Source organism: Triticum dicoccoides, chromosome 3B (genome assembly GCF_002162155.2).
Source record: "Triticum dicoccoides isolate Atlit2015 ecotype Zavitan chromosome 3B, WEW_v2.0, whole genome shotgun sequence".
Lineage (NCBI taxonomy): Eukaryota > Viridiplantae > Streptophyta > Magnoliopsida > Poales > Poaceae > Triticum > Triticum dicoccoides.
The window spans coordinates 593,395,254-593,417,909 of NC_041385.1; the positions used below are offsets into that span (position 1 = coordinate 593,395,254).

The following is a 22,656-nucleotide window of genomic DNA, read 5'->3' on the forward strand; positions in this document are numbered from 1 at the left end:
TTTTTTGGCCAAGTTTGGGGCTTGATCTTCAGAGGGAGTTGTGTATGATAATTGGGTTCAACCTTGCAAGTAAGGTACCGCAGTGACAGAAAGTGGAAAAGGCTTGTATTTGTGTTGTTGCCGCTTTGGGATAAAAAGATGGTTGTGTAGTTGTCCTTTAAACACAGGGTGAAGACAATATATCATCTATTTCATGTCATCATACTCATTGCAATACTCCATTTTTACTTAGTACTTTAAGATGCATGCTGAATTGCAGTTTTGGATGGAGACAGTTGGATAACGCTCGATACATTTACAGACGTGATGTTCATACGTTAATTATGCCATGAATATTCATACTCATAAAAAATATAATAATTTAATCGCTGCCTAACTGTGTTTGTTTATCACACCATATTTTCTTTTTGAGAGAGGCATCTAGTGAACCTATGGACTCCGGTCCATTTTCTTCCATAACGCTTTCAATCTCAGTCAACGCTCTTTAAATTTCTTGATTTTACATTCTGTCAACTTGTCAGCAAGGCCAAAGCCTTTTTGTTTCTATTGCCGTTAGTAACTAGAAAAGCTAGTGAGACTGACAACCTCACTAGTTCTGCTCGGGACAGAAAGAAGTTTACATTTGTGTGTGAAGGTATTAATCATTGGTTGTGATGCTTAGCTCTTGTTGGTTCGAGAAACCATAGGGTCACTTAAGGAAAATTGATGCTTGCTACATACCCTTACGCTTGGGGTCCAACAAGTTTCTAGTAGAGAGGAAGCAACCGGGTACGTTGAGGCAACATTGTGTGACTCTTAACAAACCAGCTCATGATTTGGCAACATTGGGTATTCGGGACGTGCACCTAAACCATGTTGTGTGGTTGATGAACTTGCCGGTTTCTATACAACATCTGGTTCCATGAATTCTTGGAGTTCCCGTGAAAAAAATCGTGTTAGATTTGATAATTGTGGTATTCGATTCTTATATGAAATGCATTTGTGAACAAATCTTTCCTGGCTTGTGCTAGTTGTTGGTCTAGTGGAGGCAGCGCCCGATCAGCCGCCTCATGTGCATCTGATTTGCCTCAAGGACTTTTTTTGTTCCGCAACAAACAACGAAAGTTATGTGTCTTGTTCTTAAAAAAAGGGACCGGAGTTATGTGTCTTGTTTTATCCTATATATATGCAACATCCTCAAAACATGTTTTCCTCCCAATCTGTTGAAAACGTGCTAAAATGTTGAGATATTTTGGACTCATCCATCCAAAAAAAATGTGATGTATGCAACTGACCCAGCTTGGCCACAACAAATCAGTGAGAAAATTCATTGCAACATCTGAAGTATAAAATTCTCCGGCGACGGCCAGGTCGTGGACGTGGACTCTGACGAGAAGGAAGCAGGTAGTCCGCTACTCGATAGCACAGGCCAGGCATTGAGGTCCCGTCATGGTGCGCGTGTAACCACCGCATCGCACAGTCGTGAATACGCCGCACAGCCAAGGAAGTAGGAGCGGCCTGGCGAAACGGCAAGCACAGCGTCCACCACACCACAGTTCACGTGACCGGGAATTTGCGAAACGCCAAAAACAATGTCGGCTAGGTCATCTGCTGGAGGATTTCTTCACGCAGTAACGCTTACTGAGCTGTGAGCGTCGGTGGAGACAGGTGGTACTGATACATCCATTGCGAATATCCGCCGCCGCGCCGCGCCATCGCCCCCCGCTAGGTTAAGCTGGTCGTAATGGGAAGTATCATATACTAGTATCATGACACTGGCTATAAATATTTCATGTACATTTAAGCTGGAGCTCTTTGGCTCTAGTTTTTTTGAAGTTACAGGAAGCAAAATAAGCGTACATTTACACCATTGTGAATGGAAAAGGTGAAAAACACAAAGCTCCGATCTGGATCCCTGGATAGACGCCCGAATAATGACGTGTCTCTCTCGAGGGTTGATTCCGTAGTGCAAGTGTGCAACTGTCGGTAGGTCGAAGGCAATGCAAGAATCTGAGACATTGAACGATGCACCGCCAGTACAAGAAATTTGACTCGGTGCACATGCCTGTACTCGGCAGGATTAAATTCACAGCACATGGCATGATGGCAACATGTATTGATGCACTTGCATCTCAGGACTTTCCCTAGTCCTACACTAAATTAGCAGATCTCGGGCTCTCTTGAGCAATTGAAAACACTGGAAAAACTGTCACTAGCAGCCGTAACAGCGGTGTTTCTTCCATTCCAGCAGGTAGATCTGGGCGCAGATGCTCTGTACAGTAATCAACTTTTTTGTTTCTTTGCGTTGCAGGGACTAGTAGTTTAATTAAACGATTCGTCTGGATCCAAGCTCCCACCAATGGAAACAAGGCGCGAAAGCACCGAACTGGGGTCCAGTTCCGTGCGAAAGCAGCCGCAGACTTGCTTAAATTTACCCAAGCAGTGATGGCACCAGATCCCGCGTCCAACATCCCATCATAAATTAGGCGCGAGGAGGAGTAAATAAACATCAAGATCGGCTCCGCAGACAGTTTCGAAAATTGAACTGAATCTTTTATTACTAGCTGTTGCTCGATCGCCACATCTCTACGGCACCAATTTACTCGATGCAATGCTTGGTACTAATACAAAGATGATGATGATACAATAGACAACCGAATACAATTTTTTTGATACTGGTAGTAGCACTGTCTGCTAAGAACTATCGTATTTTCACACGCCCGGCACAAAAATGTCATGTTTCCTGTATTTATTTGCCTTCCTACCACAAATTAAGGCAAGAAATGAACAGATTTCGCATCATCAAACATGTAAGGATCACATTTTGGGGAACCTGCTACGCCGGACTGAGAGAACCAACCAAATTGGGCGTGCTGTTGGTGTTGTTGGATCGGATCGGATCAGATGAGCAGCTCTATGACTGGGTCTCGGTCTTGCGCTCGCCGTGAGAGTCGCGCTCCTGCAGCAGCGAGCCGGCCTCCTCGTCCGCCTGCGCCACCTTCTTCTGCGCCTCCTTGGCCTTGAGCGCCTGCAGCTTCACGTGGTTGTAGTAGCCCACGCCCAGGAAGGCGATCCCGTAGCCGAAGAGGTTGATCGGGGTCACCGTGTCCCGGATCACGGACCAGGAGAAGGCGATGAGCAGCCAGTCCTTGACAACGCCGGCGACGTTCATGGTGAGCGCCGACGTCTTGCCCACGAGCAGGAAGACGGCCAGGTTGAGCGCGAATGCGCAGAGGGAGTTGGTGCCGAAGACGAAGAAGTCAGGCTCGAACATGCCCACGGCGCGCAGCCTGGGCAGCTCGACGAAGACCCAGGGCAGGAAGAGGAAGCCGAGGCAGCAGGGCGCGACGTAGTAGAGCGAGGTGATGGGGTTGAGCGAGATCCCCTTGGAGGTGAGGAGGATCTGGATGAGGACGAGCCTGGTGGCCTCGAAGGCGACGGCGGCGAGCTGGAGCGCGACGCCGCGGAGGTCGAAGCGGGCCTCGCCGTAGGCGGCGATGGCGACGCCGAAGGAGATGGAGAGCATGTTGAGCATGGCAGAGGAGCGGAAGGTCTCCTTCTTGAAGAGCACCCCTATGGAGTAGACGGCGACGGGCATGAGCGCCTTGAGCATCTGGATGAAGGAGACGGAGAGGTAGATGTAGGCGGAGTTGGAGAACCAGAGGGAGAGCGAGTAGAGCGCGCCGATGGGGAGGACGGAGCTGGTGTAGAGCTGTGTGGTCATGGCGGGCGAGGAGGGGAGGTCGACGACCCGGAAGACGCGGACGAGCGCGACGGCGAGCGAGGAGCAGAAGGCCATGTGCACCATGGTGAGCGAGATGGGGAAGGGCCAGTTGTACATCTTGGGGTCGTGGATGTACTTGTTGTAGACGATGACGGTGAAGGAGAGGAAGATCCACACCGCGACGTAGCAGTAGGAGACGAGCACCTTGCGGAGCACCGACTCCGACATGGCCCCCTCGCCGCCGGCCTCCTTGGCCATGGCTGCTCCGGCGGGGCGGCGGATCTGGGCCTGCGCGCGCGTTCGCTCGCCTGCGTGGGGGATCTGGGGGCGGGGCGGTGAGGCGGATCTGGGAGGAGGAGGAGGAGGCTGGTGGTTGGGGGATTTTGGAGAGGAGGACGGAACGGGTGTGGGTGTGGGTTTCTTGGCACGGAGAGGAGGGAGTGGGCCGGCTCCTGTCACCTGTGTGTTGTGTCACACGCTCGGGGTCCGGCTTACCGCGGATGGCCACGTGGAGAATGGGGTGCTCCGGGGCTCGGTGTGGCGTGTTTTATAGGGCGGGTGCGGATGTGGCTTTGACTTCTTTTTCGGCCGCATGGCTCGCTTCGTTTCGTGTTGCTCCGTTATGTGCGGCCTAGTACGAGCAACGGGATGGGTTCCCTCTTATCGTGTGGAAATGCCACAGTATATCCGTACATTTCCACGGGAAATTCCTTCACTTACGATCACGACCAGTGCCTAATTTTCTCGACTAACGCTTGAGTTACGGAGCCTTTTTACGGATTCTACAGATTCTAGTTGGGAAATTTTAACTAGCCGACCTCGGGGTTTTCGTGTTTCCCGGCGGACGCGCTTACCGCCGTCGGATCTGGTTGCACGGATCTCGGCGCATCTACTGTTGCCACCTCTTATGAAAAAACCGTTCACGCGAGGGGCGAACGAGCTCATCTCCATTTTTCGTCACAGTCAACTCACTCATCTCCTCTGCCTCATTTCTTTTCCCATCACACATTCAAAGAGAGGCGACAGCGAGATTTCGGCCAGATCAGGGCGGGGCAAGCGGGGAGCGGTCGCGAGGTGCTCCTGTGGAGCTTCGGTGCAACGCATGGGCACAGAGGAGAGCGGGCGTGATAGCAGTGGAGTGGGCTTGCGGATGAGGCCGCCTCCATCCTTCACCGACTCCGAGGCCATGAGTTGTGGTGTAGGGAGGACATGCTCGTGTGCTTATGATGTGGGGGCTCGTTGTGCGATGGCGGCACAGGCGAGGGGCAGTGTCTTCCGACGGCATGGTGATGCTTCTGATGGCGATGCTCATAGAGGAGGTCCGATGGACACGAGGTGCCATCGTCACCTTTTGCTCCCTATCTTCTTCGTTGTTCCATCATTGTGATCTGTTTTTTTAGATAATTTGTCTGAGAAAGAATGTAGCCAGTTTTCGTGATATGCTTAGGGATGGCACCCACCGGGTTTTGGTATGGGTGGAGCCACCCATACCCTTACTCGTCTCCCATGAGCTTACCCATCACCCGTACCCATACTTTCCAATGGGTATAATTTTTTCCCATACCCACCACCTGACAGGGTAAACTGGTACCTGCGGGTAAAAATGTCCATGTTTGTAACACATCAACTTGAGCAATGCATAGTCATAAGCAAAAACATTTAATCATAATTTATATAGAACAACACATCATAATAGTAGAAATACTTATAAACATGAACATGACTTAAACAGGAACATGCTACTCATGTAGGAATTGTTGGATTTCCTCGAGGAGAAAGGGTGATGTAACACGGCAGTAGAAAATGTTTTCCTCAGTTAAGAACCAAGGTTTAATCGAACTTGTAGGAGTCTACAAGCTACCAAGATAAACATCATCTCCACCCAAACAAAATACCCAACTTCGCAAGGAGGTTGTCAGTCCCCTCGTCTTACTAGTTGCAAGGTTAAAAGTAAATAGTGACAAATAGTGATAATGCAAACGACAAAAACAGTAAAAGAGCAAATAGAGAAACACAAGTATTAATAGAGAATGGACCGGAGGGCCATACGTTCACTAATGACTTCTCTCTCAAAAGTAGGTAGTGGCATGCTAAACAAATTACTGTTGGAGAATTGACAGATAACAACACTCATAACTATGATTATTCATGGCATAATCTCATATAGGCATCACGTCCGTGACAAGTACACCGTAATCCAACTACATCTAATACTATTACTCCACTCTGAAACCGCTATCCAGCATTGCATCTGAAGGTCTTAAGTTTAATGAAAAACATAGTAACGCAATAAGCAAGATGACATGATGTAGACAGAACAAAACCAAGCAATAAGATCAATCCCGGCCGTTTTATCCTTAGTAGCAACAACACATCACGTTCTTTCTCCCCATTCTGTCACTGGGATATAGATCACCGTGAGGTTGAACCCACTACTATGTGATACGTCTACAATTTATCCATAATTTTTTATTGTTCCATGCTATTATATTATCAATCTTGGATGTTTTATATACATTTACATGCAACTTTATATCATTTTGGGTGGACTAACCTATTAACTTAGTGCCCATTGTCAATGCTATTTTTGCTTGTTTTTTTACTTTGCAGAATATCAATACCAAATGAAGTCCAAATGCCACTAAAGTATTTGGAGATTTTTTCTGGTGATAAGAGCCCTGGAAGCTTCTCGAGGCCATGAGAAGATGAAAGTGGGGTCCACTAGGCAACAGGGCGCGCCAGGGGCCTCTAACGCGCAATTGTAGGTAGTGGAGCCCATGGGCACCGTCTTGACCTACCTCCACCTCTATAAATACTCTAAAATCTCAAAAAAAAACTTAGGGGAGTCCATGAAATACTTTTTCCGCTACCGCAAGTTCCAGAACCACGAGATCCAATCTAGAGGCCTTTTCCGGCACTTTGCCAGAGGGGGAAACAATCATGGAGGGGTTCTTCATCATCCTCACTGCCTTCCGATGATGCATGAGTAGTTTACCACAGATCTAGGGTCCGTAGTTAGTAGCTAGATGGCTTATTCTCTCTTTTTGATCTTCGATACAATGTTCTCCTCGATGTTCTTGGAGATCTATTTGATGTAATGACTTTTTGCGGTGTGTTTGTTGGAATCTGATGAATTGTGAGTTTATGATCAGATCTATCCATGAACATTATTTGAGTTTTCTCTAAACTCTTTTATGCATGATTGTTATAGCCTCATATTTCTTCTCTGATTTATTGGTTTAGTTTGGCCAACTAGATTGATTTTTCTAGCCATGGGAAGAGATACTTTGTGATGGGTTTGATCTTGCGGTACTCAATCTCAGTGACAGAAAGAGACATGACACACATGTATCGTTGCTATTAAGGGTAAAAATACGGGGTTTACTCATACGCGAGTTTATCTTGTCTACATCATGTCATATTTTTTAAGGTATTACTCCGTTCTTTCATGAACTTAATACACTAGATGCATGCTGGATAACAGTCGATGCATGGAGTAATAGTAGTAGATGCAGGCAGGAGTCGGTCTACTAATCTTGGACGTGATGCCTATATACATGATCATTGCCTTGGATATCGTCATAACTATTCACTTTTATATCAATTGCCAAACAGTAATTTGTTTACCCACCGTATGCTATTTTCCCGAGAGAAGCCTCTAGTGAAAACTACAGCCCCCGAGTCTATTTTCTATTATGTATTAAAACCAAAAATACCTTGCTGCAATTTTCTTTTAGTTATTTTATTTTGTATTTTTGTTAGATATATTTATGAAAACCTATACAATTTAATCTTTCTCAATACCGTTGAGGGATTGACAACCCCTCTACGAGTTGGGTTACAAGTATTTGTTGTTTGTGTGCAGGTGTTGTTTACATAGTATTGCTTGGTTGACTTACTGGATTGATGACCTTGGTTTCATAACTGTGGGAAATAGTTATCTCTACTGTACTACATCATCCCCTCCTCTTCAGGGAAATCCCAACGCAGCTCACAAGTAGCACTATGCACCACTCCCTCTAAAGAATTACCATCTATCTTGGCTAGAGAAGATAAATAACTCAGAAAGCATACATAACTACTCAATCATACATCAAAGAAACTTCAAAAGATTCATTTATATTCAATGAACAATGTGATTACAAATCCACAAATCATTAGATCCCAACAAACACACCACAAGAATTATATCAGATTGATCTCGGATAAGATCATTGCATTGACGGCTTGAGAATTTACGATGTTTTTCATAGTGATTTCCATTTGGTTTCATTGGATTTTTGTTATTCTTCAGATATTTAATGCTAATCCAACAAAAGAGAGGAAAATCTACTTTGACCTTTGGATGGCAGGAAATATCACATTTGGAAGGAAACCAAATGAGATTGCTACAAATCAAGCCAATTGGGCCAACTTTCCTAAAGAGAGCATTGTTAATAGGTGCACCAGAGTGAAAGGTGATGTTCCATGCGACCGCATGCGCTTGTTTGAGCGGTCGTTTGGAGTGCCCACGGCTCCCCCTGTCGGTGTCAAAACTGGCAGATCTCGGGTAGGGGGTCCCGAACTGTGCGTCTGAGGATCGATGGTAACAAGGGATGATGGGAAACAATGTTTACCCAGGTTCGGGCCCTCTTAAAGAAGGTAAAACCCTACATCTTGCTTAATTGTATTCAATGAGTAGAGGGGTTACAAGAGTTGATCTACCACAAGATTGTAAAGGCTAAACCCTAGCTGTCTAGCCTATGAGAAGTCTGATAGCCTCTACGGACTGAGCCCTTTGGTTTATATACACACCGGAGGGGGCTAGGGTTGTACAAAGTTGGTTTATGGGGGAAGGAAATAACATATCCGAACACCAATCTTGCCATCCACGCATATGGGAGTCCTACCCGGACATGGGGGAAAGTCTTCTGCTTGTATCTTCACGGCCCATATCAAATAGCGCGGACACCCAAGAACCTCCTAATCCAGGACTCCCTCAGTAGCCCCTAAACCTGTCTTCGATGACGATGTATTCGGCATGTGGGTCGTCTTCGGCATTACAAGGCGGGTTCCTTATACTAAACACTTCAGGATAACTCCCTGCACAAAGGAACTGTGTCTGGCTCTGTATAATTAATACAACCCTTAGCCACGAAGGCAGGATGTCAAAAATAAAACAATATCTTTTACTAACAACTTTTTTTGGCGAAGCATCACATCTCGCTCTTTAGCATTTCGAACCGTTTTCACGCCTCCCATTTCACGTTCCGAGCCATAGCCTCCATTGACACGTCTTGTCAAAACAGAGATCGTGCCCGCCCATCGCGGGATTCTCATCAATGCGGTTTTGGGTAATCTAACCGTGCCATTCGCATGATCTCTTTGGGAATAGGCGAGTTTTAAGGCTTGAGATGGGGTGTTTGGTATTTCATCGCCTATAACAGGGTAGAAAATCCCTCCTTTCTTCCCCATGCCTTCTTCTAGCTCTTGCCTTCCCACCTCTAAGCTCCGGCACCCAAAATCTTCAATCTTTCCCTCCGCCGCCCACCTCCCAATCCATGTCCGGATCCGATTCCAAAGGCAAGTGGGAGGCCTCCTCCGTCACTAAGAAGGAAGTCAAGGAGCTCCGGGGCGCAGGATATCTGTCCACGGACATCGTGCACAGGCTCCCAACAAGGGTCGGGTCACGCCTACCTCGGAGCCTGACGAGAGAGTAGTGTTCATTCCCCACTTCCTCCGCGGGCTAGGGTTTCCCCTTCACCCTTTCGTCTGCGGCCTCATGTTCTATTATGGGCTAGATTTCCATGATCTATCCCCAAACTTCTTCCTCCACATATCGGCGTTCATCATCATTTGTGAGGCTCTCCTCCGCATTCCGCCACACTTCGTCCTATGGCTCAAGGTTCTAAAGCCAAAGGTGGTCGACGGACAGCACGCGGACTGTGGCGAGGCCATGGTGAGCAAGCTTCCCAACACTGTCTGGCCCAAAGGGGCATTCGTGGAGACGGTCAAGGTGTGGCAGCAGGAGTGGTTCTACATCACCGAACCCCGCAATGCCAACTGGGAAGCCACTCCCGACTTCAGATCCAGACCCCCCACTCGGCTCACCTCCTGGACCACTAAGGGTCTTGACTGGGGGTCCACGACGGAGGTGCAGATGCTGTAGAAGCGCATCACCAACATGATAGGCAAAAACATCGGTCTCACAGACGTGATTCAGGTGATGCTCTTCCGCCGGACTCTCCCTTGCCAACTCTGGGCCTCTCACATGTGGGAGTTTAGTCCGGAGGAGCCACGGACCTTGAAGCACTTCTTCGGCACGATGCATGAAGACATTTGGAAGTTGCTCTTCAAGGCCCAAAAAACGTGGCCAAAGAAGGCCGAAGACATCGGTCTCGTCGTCGAGAATCCGGCCTCACCGGTAAGCATGATTTTCCCGAGTGCCTATTCGGTAAATAGGTTTAAATATAATGTATTGCATGTCCTTCGTGTAGGGCTGGACGACAAAGGCGGAACGAATCAAGTGTCCGGCTCCGCTCCCCGAAGACCCAGCCACACCCCAGCTGACAGAGGTGCTAGTCCTGGCGCCCTATCAGGCGCCGAAGAATAAGGCCAAGAAGAAGAAGGGCAAGGAGGCCAAGGGAGGTCCCCCCACAAGGGTCCTTCGGAATCCATGTCTGGAGAGACTGAAGCCCCCTCCTCCCACGAGGGAGATGAGGAAGAGGAGGAGGTGGAAAGCGACTCCCCTCGTAAGGGGAGGTAAGAGAAGAGGGTGGCCTCCAAAGACCCTAAGGGGGGCGCCTAAGAGGGGGAAGATGACTCTCCAGGACAGTTCAGACTCAGAGCCGAACTGGTCCCCAAAAAGCCTCCCAGGACGAAGCCCCTTTCCGAAACGTAAGTATCAAAAGATCTACTATTTATCTTCGGTCTTCCTATTTTCGTTATATAATTTATTATGCCATGTGCCTTCCATCCCTCCCCGCAATCTCCCGAACTCTTCATTATCGGAGGGGAGTTCTCTTCCACCCGAGATGGCAGAGAGCGAGATGCCGCCATGAGCCCCCTCGCATGTCACCATGGATGACACCAAGGTGTTATCCCGAAGGACCTCTCCTAGACGCGGAGGGTCAGGCGAGGCTATGGAGAAAGCACCTGAGGTTAATACCTCGGTCGCCGAAGACATAGGGGAGGCGACCCCTATGACAACCGAAAGTGGGGACCCCCAACAATCTAGGCCCCAGCCGGACACTCTCCCGGAGACCAATGTGGCTCCGGGATCGGGTGAGCAGTCCTCCTCGAAGGAGGGGGGAGCATAGCCCCCTCGGTAACCTCCACTAATACGGAGGCGCCGAACACTCTAGCGGAAGCACAACAACGTGCTTCCATTATGGAGGAGCACTGCACCCTAATGGGTATGGTGGTAGAGAAGGTTCAGTCTGCCATGAGCGGATTGAACGAAGCCTTTACTAGCCTACTGACAGGCTTCAAGGTATGTGACATAATGCTCTAAATGCTTTTCCATATATATACATAGGAATATGCATGTATACATATAGTAGCCCCTAAGGCTCTGTCCGGTGGAAAAGAAACCGGACAAAGGATTCACATGAAATTTGGGAAAGCTAACATATTTCTCTGTTATTGCAATAGGCTTCCCTGTTGGCGGCGATCGCCCAGGCCGCCGAAGTTTCCAAACTCAATCAGAAGCTTTGGGTGGCCGATGAAGAGATTGACCGCATTAACAAGCGATTCGATGAGACGCAAGGTATGCGTATAGTGTTAAAAGTTTAGTTATATATCATAAATGACAGTTATATTCAGACATTAAATCATGTAATGCTTTGATTATGACCATAGTTTGTGTAGCCGAGGTCGATATCCTCAAAGGTGCCCTTGCCCAATCCCAAAAAGAGGCGAAGGCGAATGATACGTCTCCAACGTATCTACTTTTCCAAACACTTTTGCCCTTGTTTTGGACTCTAACTTGCATGATTTGAATGAAACTAACCCGGACTGACGTTGTTTTATGTGTAGAAAAGAAAAGTTCTCGGAATGTCTTGGAAACTCTCGGAGGCACTTTTTGGAATTAATAAGATTTTTTGGCGAAAGAATTAATGCCAGGGGGCCCACAGCCTGTCCACGAGACAGGGGCGCCCCCCTAGGGCATGGCCTCCTATCTCGTGGGCCCCCTGGACCTCCTCCGACCTCAACTCCAACTCCATATATTCCGTCTCAGGGAGAAAAAAATTAGATGGCAAGTTTCATCGCGTTTTACGACACGGAGCCGCCGCCAAGCCCTAATCTCTCTCGGGAGGGCTGATCTGGAGTCCGTTCGGGGCTCTGGAGAGGAGGATTCATCGCCGTCGTCATCATCAACCATCCTCCATCACCAATTTCATGATGCTCACCGCCATGCGTGAGTAATTCCATCGTAGGCTTGCTGGACGGTGATGGGTTGGATGAGATTTACCATGTAATCAAGTTAGTTTTGTTAGGGTTTGATCCCTAGTATCCACTATGTTCTGAGATTGATGTTGCTATGACTTTGCTATGCTTAATGCTTGTCACTAGGGCCCGAGTGCCATGATTTCAGATCTGAACCTATTATGTTTTCATGAATATATGTGTGTTCTTGATCCTATGTTGAAAGTCTATAGTCACCTATTATGTGTTATGATCCGACAACCCCGAAGTGACAATAATCGGGATACTTCTCGATGATGATCGTAGTTTGAGGAGTTCATGTATTCACTATGTGTTAATGCTTTGGTCCGGTTCTCTATTAAAAGGAGGCCTTAATATCCCTTAGTTTCCGCTAGGACCCCGCTGCAATGGGAGGGTAGGACAAAAGACGTCATACAAGTTCTTTTCCATAAGCACGTATGACTATTTACGGAATAAATGCCTACATTACATTGATGAATTGGAGCTAGTTCTATATCACCCTATGTTATAACTATTGCATGAGGAATCGCATCCGACATAATTATCCATCACTGATCCATTGCCTACAAGCTTTTCACATATTGTTCTTCTCTTATTTACTTTTCCGTTGCTACTGTTACAACTACTACAAAAACCCAAAAACATTTATCTTTACTGTTGCTACTGTTACCATTACTATCATACCACTTTTCCTACTAAATACTTTGCTGCAGATACTAAGTTATCCAGGTGTGGTTGAATTGACAACTCAACTGCTAATACTCAAGAATATTCTTTGGCTCCCTTGTGTCGAATCAATAAATTTGGGTTGAATACTTTACGCTCGAAAGCTGTTGCGATCCCCTACACTTGTGGGTTATCAAGACTAATTTCTGGCGCCGTTTCCGGGGCGCATAGCTCTATTCTCTGAGTCACTTGGGATTTATATCTGTTGATCACTATGAAGAACTTGAAAGACGCTAAGACCAAGATTTTGCCCTCAACTACGAGGGAAGGTAAGGAACTGCCATCTAGCTCTGCACTAGATTCTCCTTCCGTTATTAGTAGGCTTGTGACACCTAAACCTGCTACTGCTATGAATTCTTATATGTCACATGTTATTGATGATGCCAATTCTGCTATGCATGATGAAACTACTTCTGTGCGTGATACTACTTTGCCATTAGGTGAATTTCTAGATGAGCAACTTCCTAGAGTTAGGGGGAATGAAAATATTGAAGAACCTATTATTGATGATAGTGATGATGAACGTTCCCCCAATGATTATGTATTACCTGTTGTTCCTAAGGGTTATGTTATGAACGAAGCAACTTCTATGGAAATTCTTGCTTGCAATGATAGAAATGATCTTAAGAAATTATTAGCTAAATGGAAGCAGCAGTCTCTTAATGCTAGAATGAAACCCGGTCCTGCTTTTGCTACTTCACCTATCTGCGTTACTGATAAGGATTATGAATTCTCTGTTGATCCTGATATTATTACTTTAGTTGAATCTGATCCTTTTTATGGCCTTGAATCTGAAACTGTTGTGGCACATCTTACCAAGTTGAATGATATAGCCACCCTATTTACTCATGATGAGAAGTCTCGCTATTTATATATCCTTAAGATATTTTCGTTCTCATTAAAGGGTGATGCTAAGACTTGGTATAATTCTCTTGCTCCTGGTTGTGTGCGTAGTCCCATATGATTTATTACTTCTCTGCTAAATATTTCCCTGCTCATAAGAAACAAGTTGCCTTGCGGGAAATATATAATTTTGTGCAAATCAAAGAAGAGAGTCTCCCACAAGCTTGGGGGAGGCTTCACCGGTTACTTCATGCTTTGCCCGATCATCCTCTTAAGAAAAATGAAATACTTGATATCTTTTATAATGGACTAACCGGTGCTTCCAAGGACTACTTGGATAGTTGTGCTGGTTGTGTTTTCAGGGAAAGAACAGTCGACGAAGCTGAAATATTATTGAATAACATGTTGACTAATGAAAATAATTGGACTCTTCCTGAGCCAGTTCCTGAAGTAATTCCCGAACCAATTGAGCCAACTCCTGAGCCTATTCCTAAACCCACTCCGAAGAAGAGAGGTGTTTTATTTCTCAGTCCTGAAGATATGCAAGAGGCAAAGAAGTCAATGAAAGAAAAAGGTATTAAAGCTGAAGATGTTAAGAATTTACCTCCAATTGAAGAAATACATGGTCTTAATTTACCACCTGAAGAACCACATTGTCTTGATAACACGACACAGGTAGTAAAGGTAAATTCTCTCTATAGATATGATAAAGTTGAAATACCCTCTACTAAATTTCATAGTCCATGCTTAGATGAATTTGATGACTTTATGGCTAGACAAGAAAGTTTTAATGCCTATGTTGGTAGAGAGTTAAAGAATAATGCTTTCGAGATAGGATGTGTAGGCGATAACCTGGCTAGAGTTAAAGATGAACTTCACTGTGTTAGCAAATATGCTTCTATGGTTGCTACTCAAGCTGAGCAAGTACACAAAGCTCAAAATGATCTGCTTGATGAATTAAATAATAAAAGTGACTTTGCTGTTAGAGTGGCTACTAGAACTGGTAGAATGACTCAGGAACCTTTGTATCTTGAAGGCCACCCTAAGACAATCGAGCAAGATTCTCAGAAAAATAATTTAGAGGCACCTAGTTCTTCTAAAAAGAAGAAGAAGAAAAACGATAGGACTTTGCATGCTTCTAGTGAACCTACTGTAGACATACCTGAGAATCCCAATGATATTTCTATTTCTGATGCTGAAACACAATCAGGTGATGAACATGAACCTAGTGATAATGTTAATGATAATGTTCATGTTGATGCTCAACCTAGCAAAGATAATGATGTAGAGATTGAACCTGCTGTTGATTTTGATAACCCACAATCAAAGAATCAATGTTATGATAAGAGAGATTTTGTTGCTAGGAAGCACGGTAAAGAAAGAGAACCATGGGTTCAGAAACCCATGCCCTTTCCTCCTAAACCATCCAATTCAAAGGATGTTGAGGATTTTGAGTGCTTTGATGAAATGATTAGACCTATTTTCTTACGCATGCGCTTAACTGATATGCTTAAAGTAAATCCTTATGCTAAGTATATGAAGGATATCATCACAAATAAAAGAAAGATACCGGAAGCTGAAATTTCCACCATGCTTGCTAATTACACTTTTAAGGGTGGAATACTAAAGAAACTTGGAGATCCGGGTGTCCCAACTATACCATGCTCCATTAAAAGAAATTATGTCAGAACTGCTTTATGTGATCTTGGAGCCGGTGTTAGTGTTATGCCTCTCTCTTTATATCGTAGATTGAATTGAATAATTTGACACCTACTAAAATATCTTTGCAAATGGCCAATAAATCAACTGCTATACCTATCGGTATTTGTGAGGATGTGCCTGTTGTGGTTGCAAATGTCACTATCTTAATGGACTTTGTTATTCTTGATATTCCCGAGGATGATAGTATGTCTATTATCCTTGGTAGACCTTTTCTTAATACTGCAGGGGCTGTTATTGATTGCAACAAAGGCAATGCCACTTTTCATGTTAATGGTAATGAGCATAAGGTACACTTTCCGAGGAAACAATCTCAAGTTCACAACATCAATTCTATTAAAAAAGTTCCAACTATCATTTTTGGAGGTTTTGAATTTCCTCTTCCTACTGTCAAGAAAAAAATATGATATTCTTATTATTGGGGATTTTCATATCCCCGTTGAGGTAACTTAGTGTCTTTCGAAATTTCTTTGGTCCCGTGTTATTCGGAATGAGTTTGTTAACAAGACTTGATCAACCTTGTTAGCGGGTTCATTTTGATGATCACGAGATGGGTGAAACTAGAAGGCACAACCTTCTGTACCCTCTTTTTACTTTCTGTTATTTAGAATAAATAAAGCAAAAATAGTATTATCTGTCTGTTTTCTGATTTATCCGTGCATTAAAAAATAGTCCGAAAATAAAAGTGCTCCAAATGCCCTGCAAATTTAGTATGATTTTTTCTAGAATATTTGAGGATTTTAGGCACTGAAAACACTGCAGGAGGGGCAAGCACCAGGCCACGAGAGAGGAGGGCGCGCCTCCTCTCTCGTGGGCCCCTGGTGGCTCCCCTCCACTTATGCCAACACCCACACACTTCATCTTCTACCCAAAAAATCCCCATCCAGTTCGAGCACGAGTTCTAGCTCGTTTTGCTGCGATTTTCGATCTCTTAGCTCAAAGCTCCATTCACAAAACTGCTGTGGGAGATTGTTGCTTGGTATGTGACTCCTACATTGGTCCAATTAGTTTTTGTTCTAGTGATTTATTCATTGCAAATTTTTGCTGCTTAGGTGACCATGTTCTTGAGCTTGCATGTTAAATTTTTGAGGTCCCAAGCAATTCCAATGCATGATATAGGCTCTAGGCACTTGTAGGAGTAGTTACTATCAATCTCGTTTAGTTTTATCCACTTTTATTTGGAAGTTATTAAAATTTCAGAAATTTTTAGAAAATGTTAAGGAGGCTCTTTAAAGGCTCTTCTAGCCAAAGCTCTAAGGAAAAACAAGCCAAAGAGAAGGGAAAAGCCAAGTATAATCTTCCTCGCTTAGCGGAAGTACGGTCGTGCGAATGGCCATGCGAGGATTTCTTGAAAGAAGCTGGAATTCATGAAGACTTTTATGCTTTAATCGAGACCGCAGGCCTCACCGGGTTCATCAATGACCGGATCGATCAGTATCTCTTACTCACAGATACTTTCGTACAAAACTTTTATTATTATCCTAAGAAATCACCGCCTGCAGTATCATTTCATTTATATGATGAATTCAAAGAAATGTCTTTACGTCATTTTTGTGCGGTGTGTAGGATACCTTATGAGGAAGAATTAGAGGAACCCCATCGTAAAGATGTGGATGGCTTTGTTAATACTATTGCTATAGAGGAGCCAAAGAAGGGCTCCGAGGTGAAGATCTCTAGCATTCACTTTCCTAATTTACACTACTTTGCCATATTTGCTAGTAGATGCTTGATTGGTCGTGGAAATAGTGGGAATTTGAGTGTTCCTGATATTATCATTCTCCAACATGCTTTGCTTCGGGACAATACTTTTAATATGGTGCCGTCGTTGCTAAACGAGTAGCCCTGAATCGTACAAAAGGTCCCATATTTGGAGGTATCTATGCTGCACGTCTTGCTAAACATTTTCAGATACCCATTAGACATCTTGAGGAGGAGGAGATAAAATTGCCTCCTCACATTTTAGATTACAAGAGCATGGTAGCACACAAGTTTATTGTTGACAACGAAGAAAAGATGCTTTTGTATAAACTTATATTTAACAAGAAACACATTGAGATTATTATTTTGCATGCGCCTCTGTTGTTTGATTTGCTTGCAGAAAATTTTCTTGTCACACCGGAGGCGGTGAACAATCATCGAGCTCAAGCTTTTACTCCAGAACCTGAACCTGAGCCGGAACCTGAACTGGACCCTTATCGTGCATCATCTGTCCGGTGGGATCCGGAGATGACCAGCCAATGGTATCCTGATTACACCTCCCAGTACACCGGGGAGAGTAGCGGCGGTCTTTGGCACTAGACCAACTTAGGCCAAAAGCCTAAGCTTGGGGGAGTACGTATTTCTCACCGACTTTACATTCATGTTCACACACTAGTCGTCGGTGCTCATACTCTTTCATTTTATTATCCATGCTAGTTTAAATTTCTTTTTCTAGTTTTCTTCTTGTGTGTTTGATAAACCTTAAGAAAAACCAAAAAAATTAGTTAGTTTAATTTCCTTGCCTGTAGTAGGAATTAAAATGAAAACCCAAAAAGATTTCTCATTCTTCTTTTACTTGTTGGGAGCTTTCCCGTGTAAATAGTTTTCTTTTCTTTTCTTTATTTTGGGGGTCGAGAAGACCATATTGAAAATGCTTAGTGGCTCTTTTATGCATGATTGTTTATTTAACTTAGAGCCTATATTATCTGTCTTCTCTCTTGAGTTGAATGCTTGCAGATTCCAGCTTAGTCCAATGCACGTGCACTCTTATTATTATACACATCGTTCGGTCGTGCGAGTGAAAGGCAATAATGACGATATATGATGGACTTATTGGGATGAGAAAAGCTGGTATGAACTCGACCTCTCTTGTTTTTGTAAATATGATGATTCATCGTTCCTGAGTCAACTATTATGAAGTAAACATATTTGCAATGACATTTAGAGATTATAGTTGCTTGTGCCATGCTTGATTAGCTATGAGTTATAATGGTTTACCTTGCGTGCCAACATGCTATTAGAATGATTATGATGTGATATGATGGGATGGTATCCTCCTTTGAATGAATTGAGTGACTCGACTTGGCACATGTTCACGCATGTAGTTGAATCAAGTCAACATAGCCTTCACGATATTTATGTTCATGGTAGATTATATCCTACTCATGCTTGTACTCGGTGTAAATGAATTTTGATGCATGTTTATGATTGTTGTCGCTCTCTTAGTTGGTCGCTTCCCAGTCTTTTGCTAGCCTTCACCTGTACTAAGAGGGAATACTGCTTGTGCATCCAAACTCCTTAAACCCCAAAGTTGTTCCATATGAGTCCACTATACCTTCCTATATGTGGTATTTACCTGCCGTTCCAAGTAAATTTGTATGTGCCAAACTGCAAACCTTCAAATGAAATTCCGTTTTGTATGCTCGAGCAGCTCATGTTACAACTAGGGCTGCCTATATCTTCCATGCTAGGTGGGTTATTCTCAAGAGGAGTGGACTCCGCTCCTCATTCACAAGAAAGGGCCGGTAACTGGGATGCCCAGTCCCATGATCCAAAAAGATCAAAGCAAATCAAAATAGTTAAACAAAACTCCCCTAGGGCTGTTGTATGTTAGAGGCACTCGTTGTTTCGAGCAAGCCATGGATTGATGCTTGTTGGTGGTTGGGGGAGTATAAACCTTTACCATTCTGTTTGGGAACTGCCTATAATGCATGTAGTATGGAAGATACAGCCATCTCATAGTTGTTGTGTTGACAATGAAAGTATGCCGCTCAAAATGTTATTCAATCTCTATTTTAAAATCGAGCTCTGGCACCTCTACAAATCCCTGCTTCCCTCTGCGAAGGGCCTATCTATTTACTTTTATGTTGAGTCATCATCCTTCTTATTAAAAAGCACCCGCTGGAGAGCACACTGTCATTTGCATTCATTATTATTGATTTATATTGGGTATGACTTGACTGGATCTCTTTTACCATGAATTACAATGTTTAGTCAGTCCTTGATCTTTAAAGGTGCTCTGCATTTATGTTTTGCGGTCTCAAAAAGGGCTAGCGAGATACCATTTTGTTATATCATGTTATAATTATTTTGAGAAAGTGTTGTCATCCGAGTTTTATTATTATGGCTCGCTAGCTGATTATGTTATTGATGTGAGTAATTGTGAGACCTATGTGTTATCGTGAGTATGGTTAGTTCGTAATATTTGCTGAAACTTGAATGCTGGCTTTTCATGTTACAACAACAAGAGCAAATAGAGTTTGTAAAAGTTTTTCTTTATCACTTTCAGTTTATCAACTGAATTGCTTGAGGACAAGCAAAGGTTTAAGCTTGGGGGAGTTGATACGTCTCCAACGTATCTACTTTTCCAAACACTTTTGCCCTTGTTTTGGACTCTAACTTGCATGATTTGAATGAAACTAACCCGGACTGATGCTGTTTTCAGCAGAACTGCCATGATGTTGTTTTATGTGTAGAAAATAAAAGTTCTCGGAATGTCCTGGAAACCCATGGAGGCACTTTTTGGAATTAATAAGAATTTTTGGCGAAAGAATTAATGCCCGGGGGCCCACAACCTATCCACAAGACAGGGGGCGCCCCCCTAGGGCGCAACCTCCTATCTCGTGGCCCCCCTGGACCTCCTCTGACCTCAACTCCAACTCCATATATTCCGTCTCGGGGAGAAAAAAATCAAAGAGAAAGTTTCATCGCGTTTTACGACACGGAGCCGCCGCCAAGCCCTAATCTCTCTCGGGAGGGCTGATCTGGAGTCCGTTCAAGGCTCCGGAGAGGGGGATTCATCGTCGTTGTCATCATCAACCATCCTCCATCACCAATTTCATGATGCTCACCGCCGTGCGTGAGTAATTCCATCGTAGGCTTGCTGGACGGTGATGGGTTGGATGAGATTTACCATGTAATCAAGTTAGTTTTGTTAGGGTTTGATCCCTAGTATCCACTATGTTCTAAGATTGATGTTGCTATGACTTTGCTATGCTTAATGCTTGTCACTAGGGCCCGAGTGCCATGATTTCAGATCTGAACCTATTATATTTTCATGAATATATGTGTGTTCTTGATCCTATCTTGCAAGTCTATAGTCACCTATTATGTGTTATGATCCGACAACCCCGAAGTGACAATAATCGGGATACTTCTCGGTGATGACCGTAGTTTGAGGACTTCATGTATTCACTATGTGTTTATGCTTTGGTCCAGTTCTCTATTAAAAGGAGGCCTTAATATCCCTTAGTTTCCGCTAGGACCCCACTACAACGGGAGGGTAGGACAAAAGACGTCATACAAGTTCTTTTCCATAAGCACGTATGACTATTTACGGAATACATGCCTACATTACATTGATGAATTGGAGCTAGTTCTATATCACCCTATGTTATAACTATTGCATGAGGAATCACATCCGACATAATTATCCATCACTGATCCATAGCCTACGAGCTTTTCACATATTGTTCTTCGCTTATTTACTTTTCCGTTGCTACTGTTACAACTACTACAAAACCCCAAAAACATTTTTCTTTACTATTGCTACTGTTACCATTACTATCATACGACTTTTGCTACTAAATGCTTTGCTACAGATACTAAGTTATCCAGGTGTGGTTGAATTGACAACTCAACTGCTAATACTCAAGAATATTCTTTGGCTCCCCTTGTGTCGAATCAATAAATTTGGGTTGAATACTTTACCCTCGAAAGCTGTTGCGATCCCCTACACTTGTGGGTTATCAACGAACAAGGCAGCTGTTGACAAAGCGGCTGCCGAACTAAAGACCGAGCAGGCTGCCCGCCGCCGACACGAAGCTCGGGTGACCGAAGTCGAGCAGGAGCTGAGGGATGCCATCAGCAAATGCGAGGATTTGGAGGAGAAGACTTTGGCCCAATCGGCCGAACTCACCAAGGCCCTCCAAGAGGCTAAAGAGGCGCGGGTTGAGTCCCGAAGTGCTCACGAATAGATCCGTCAGGCGAAGCAGATAGCGGCTGGTAAGGCCTTTCTTTTGCAGAGTATTTTCGGAGGTCAAAGATATGCTTTGCTCACTCGAGTGTGGAGTTCTCCACACGCATTTGCGGATCTCCCAAGGAGTGCCGTCAATGCCACACAGTTCTTCCGAGCCCAAGAGGGGAACTCGACCGAGAAGCTGTTCTGGTCATAGTATCTTGCGCCGGAGCACCCAACGCCCCCGAACGACTAGCTGAAGCAAATGATGGAGCTGCATAGGGTCACCGGTTAGGCCATGAAGGATCTAGTAGTCCGTCTTTGGCCAACCGAGCCCATTCACAGTAGCTACTTTGGTTTGGTGAAGTGGCTCATCGACGCGCTGCCCCAAGTTGATGCAATGAAGCGCTCGGCTTGCATATAAGGTGCCCGAATGGCCTTCACCCACGTTAAGATGCACTGGGCAAACATGATAGCCACCGGCATGGCAACTGCAGGCCCGCCCGAAGGCAAGGACCACTACAGGCCAGAGAGGTACTTCAAGGACGTCATGGCGGGGGCCCGAATAGTAGAGGGCTAGTGTTCTAAGGACGTGGTATTCGATTAGATGTGTGAGGGTTGTAAAAACAATGTTATGATCCCATGCTTGTAATATATTTACGCCTTTTATCTTAAGTGATTTTCCTCCTGTGCGGTCGTTTAATTCTGAAAGTTGCCAGTCGTCGGCTTTAGCCCCCACATAGATGCTACGGGGGTGTTCAACATAGCGCATGACCACACTTTATCCAATGTCTTGGTCTATGAAGGAGGTCTTTGCGAGGTGAACCAGGCAATCAGACTATGCGGCTTTATTACTTTCACTTAGCCATATGAGTTGACGGTGGGAGTACTAGCCCCTTTGTGCGTGTGCGGCAATCCGAACTAAGGTGCCTTTTCCGCACGGCTGGACGAAGACCAGCCCCTCGTATAACACAGAGTAAATCACTAACAATTTGTAGTAAGTCACTGAATCACCGACCAGCCCTCGCTATATCATGATAGTCAATTTTCGGCTTTCTCTACTGAGGTATTTGACTGGACGAACCAAAAATACAATCACAGTAGTTCTCCCTTTACTACCTTAGCCGAACGAGCGGCATGTAAGGTGGTAAGCATAGGAGCCGGGAAACCCAACTATAGACCAAAGACATGATTCGGAGCCGATGCATACAGTGCAATATTCGGGAGGCCAAAGAGTACCCTATAGGTGTTCGGACTTAAAACGTGCAGAGCTAAATACAGCCCCCGGTGTTAAGGCCGGACT

At 44.7% G+C, this 22,656-nt stretch overlaps 1 protein-coding gene across 1 annotated transcript; it reads right to left on the reverse strand.

Moving 5' to 3' along the window:
- Positions 1–2,515: 2,515 nt before the first annotated feature.
- LOC119277300 (probable sugar phosphate/phosphate translocator At2g25520) lies at positions 2,516–4,222 on the reverse strand. Its single transcript, XM_037558558.1, has one exon. The coding sequence runs from the start codon at positions 3,959–3,961 to the stop codon at positions 2,894–2,896; it is 1,068 nt and encodes a 355-aa protein (XP_037414455.1). The 5' UTR covers positions 3,962–4,222; the 3' UTR covers positions 2,516–2,893.
- Positions 4,223–22,656: the final 18,434 nt, after the last annotated feature.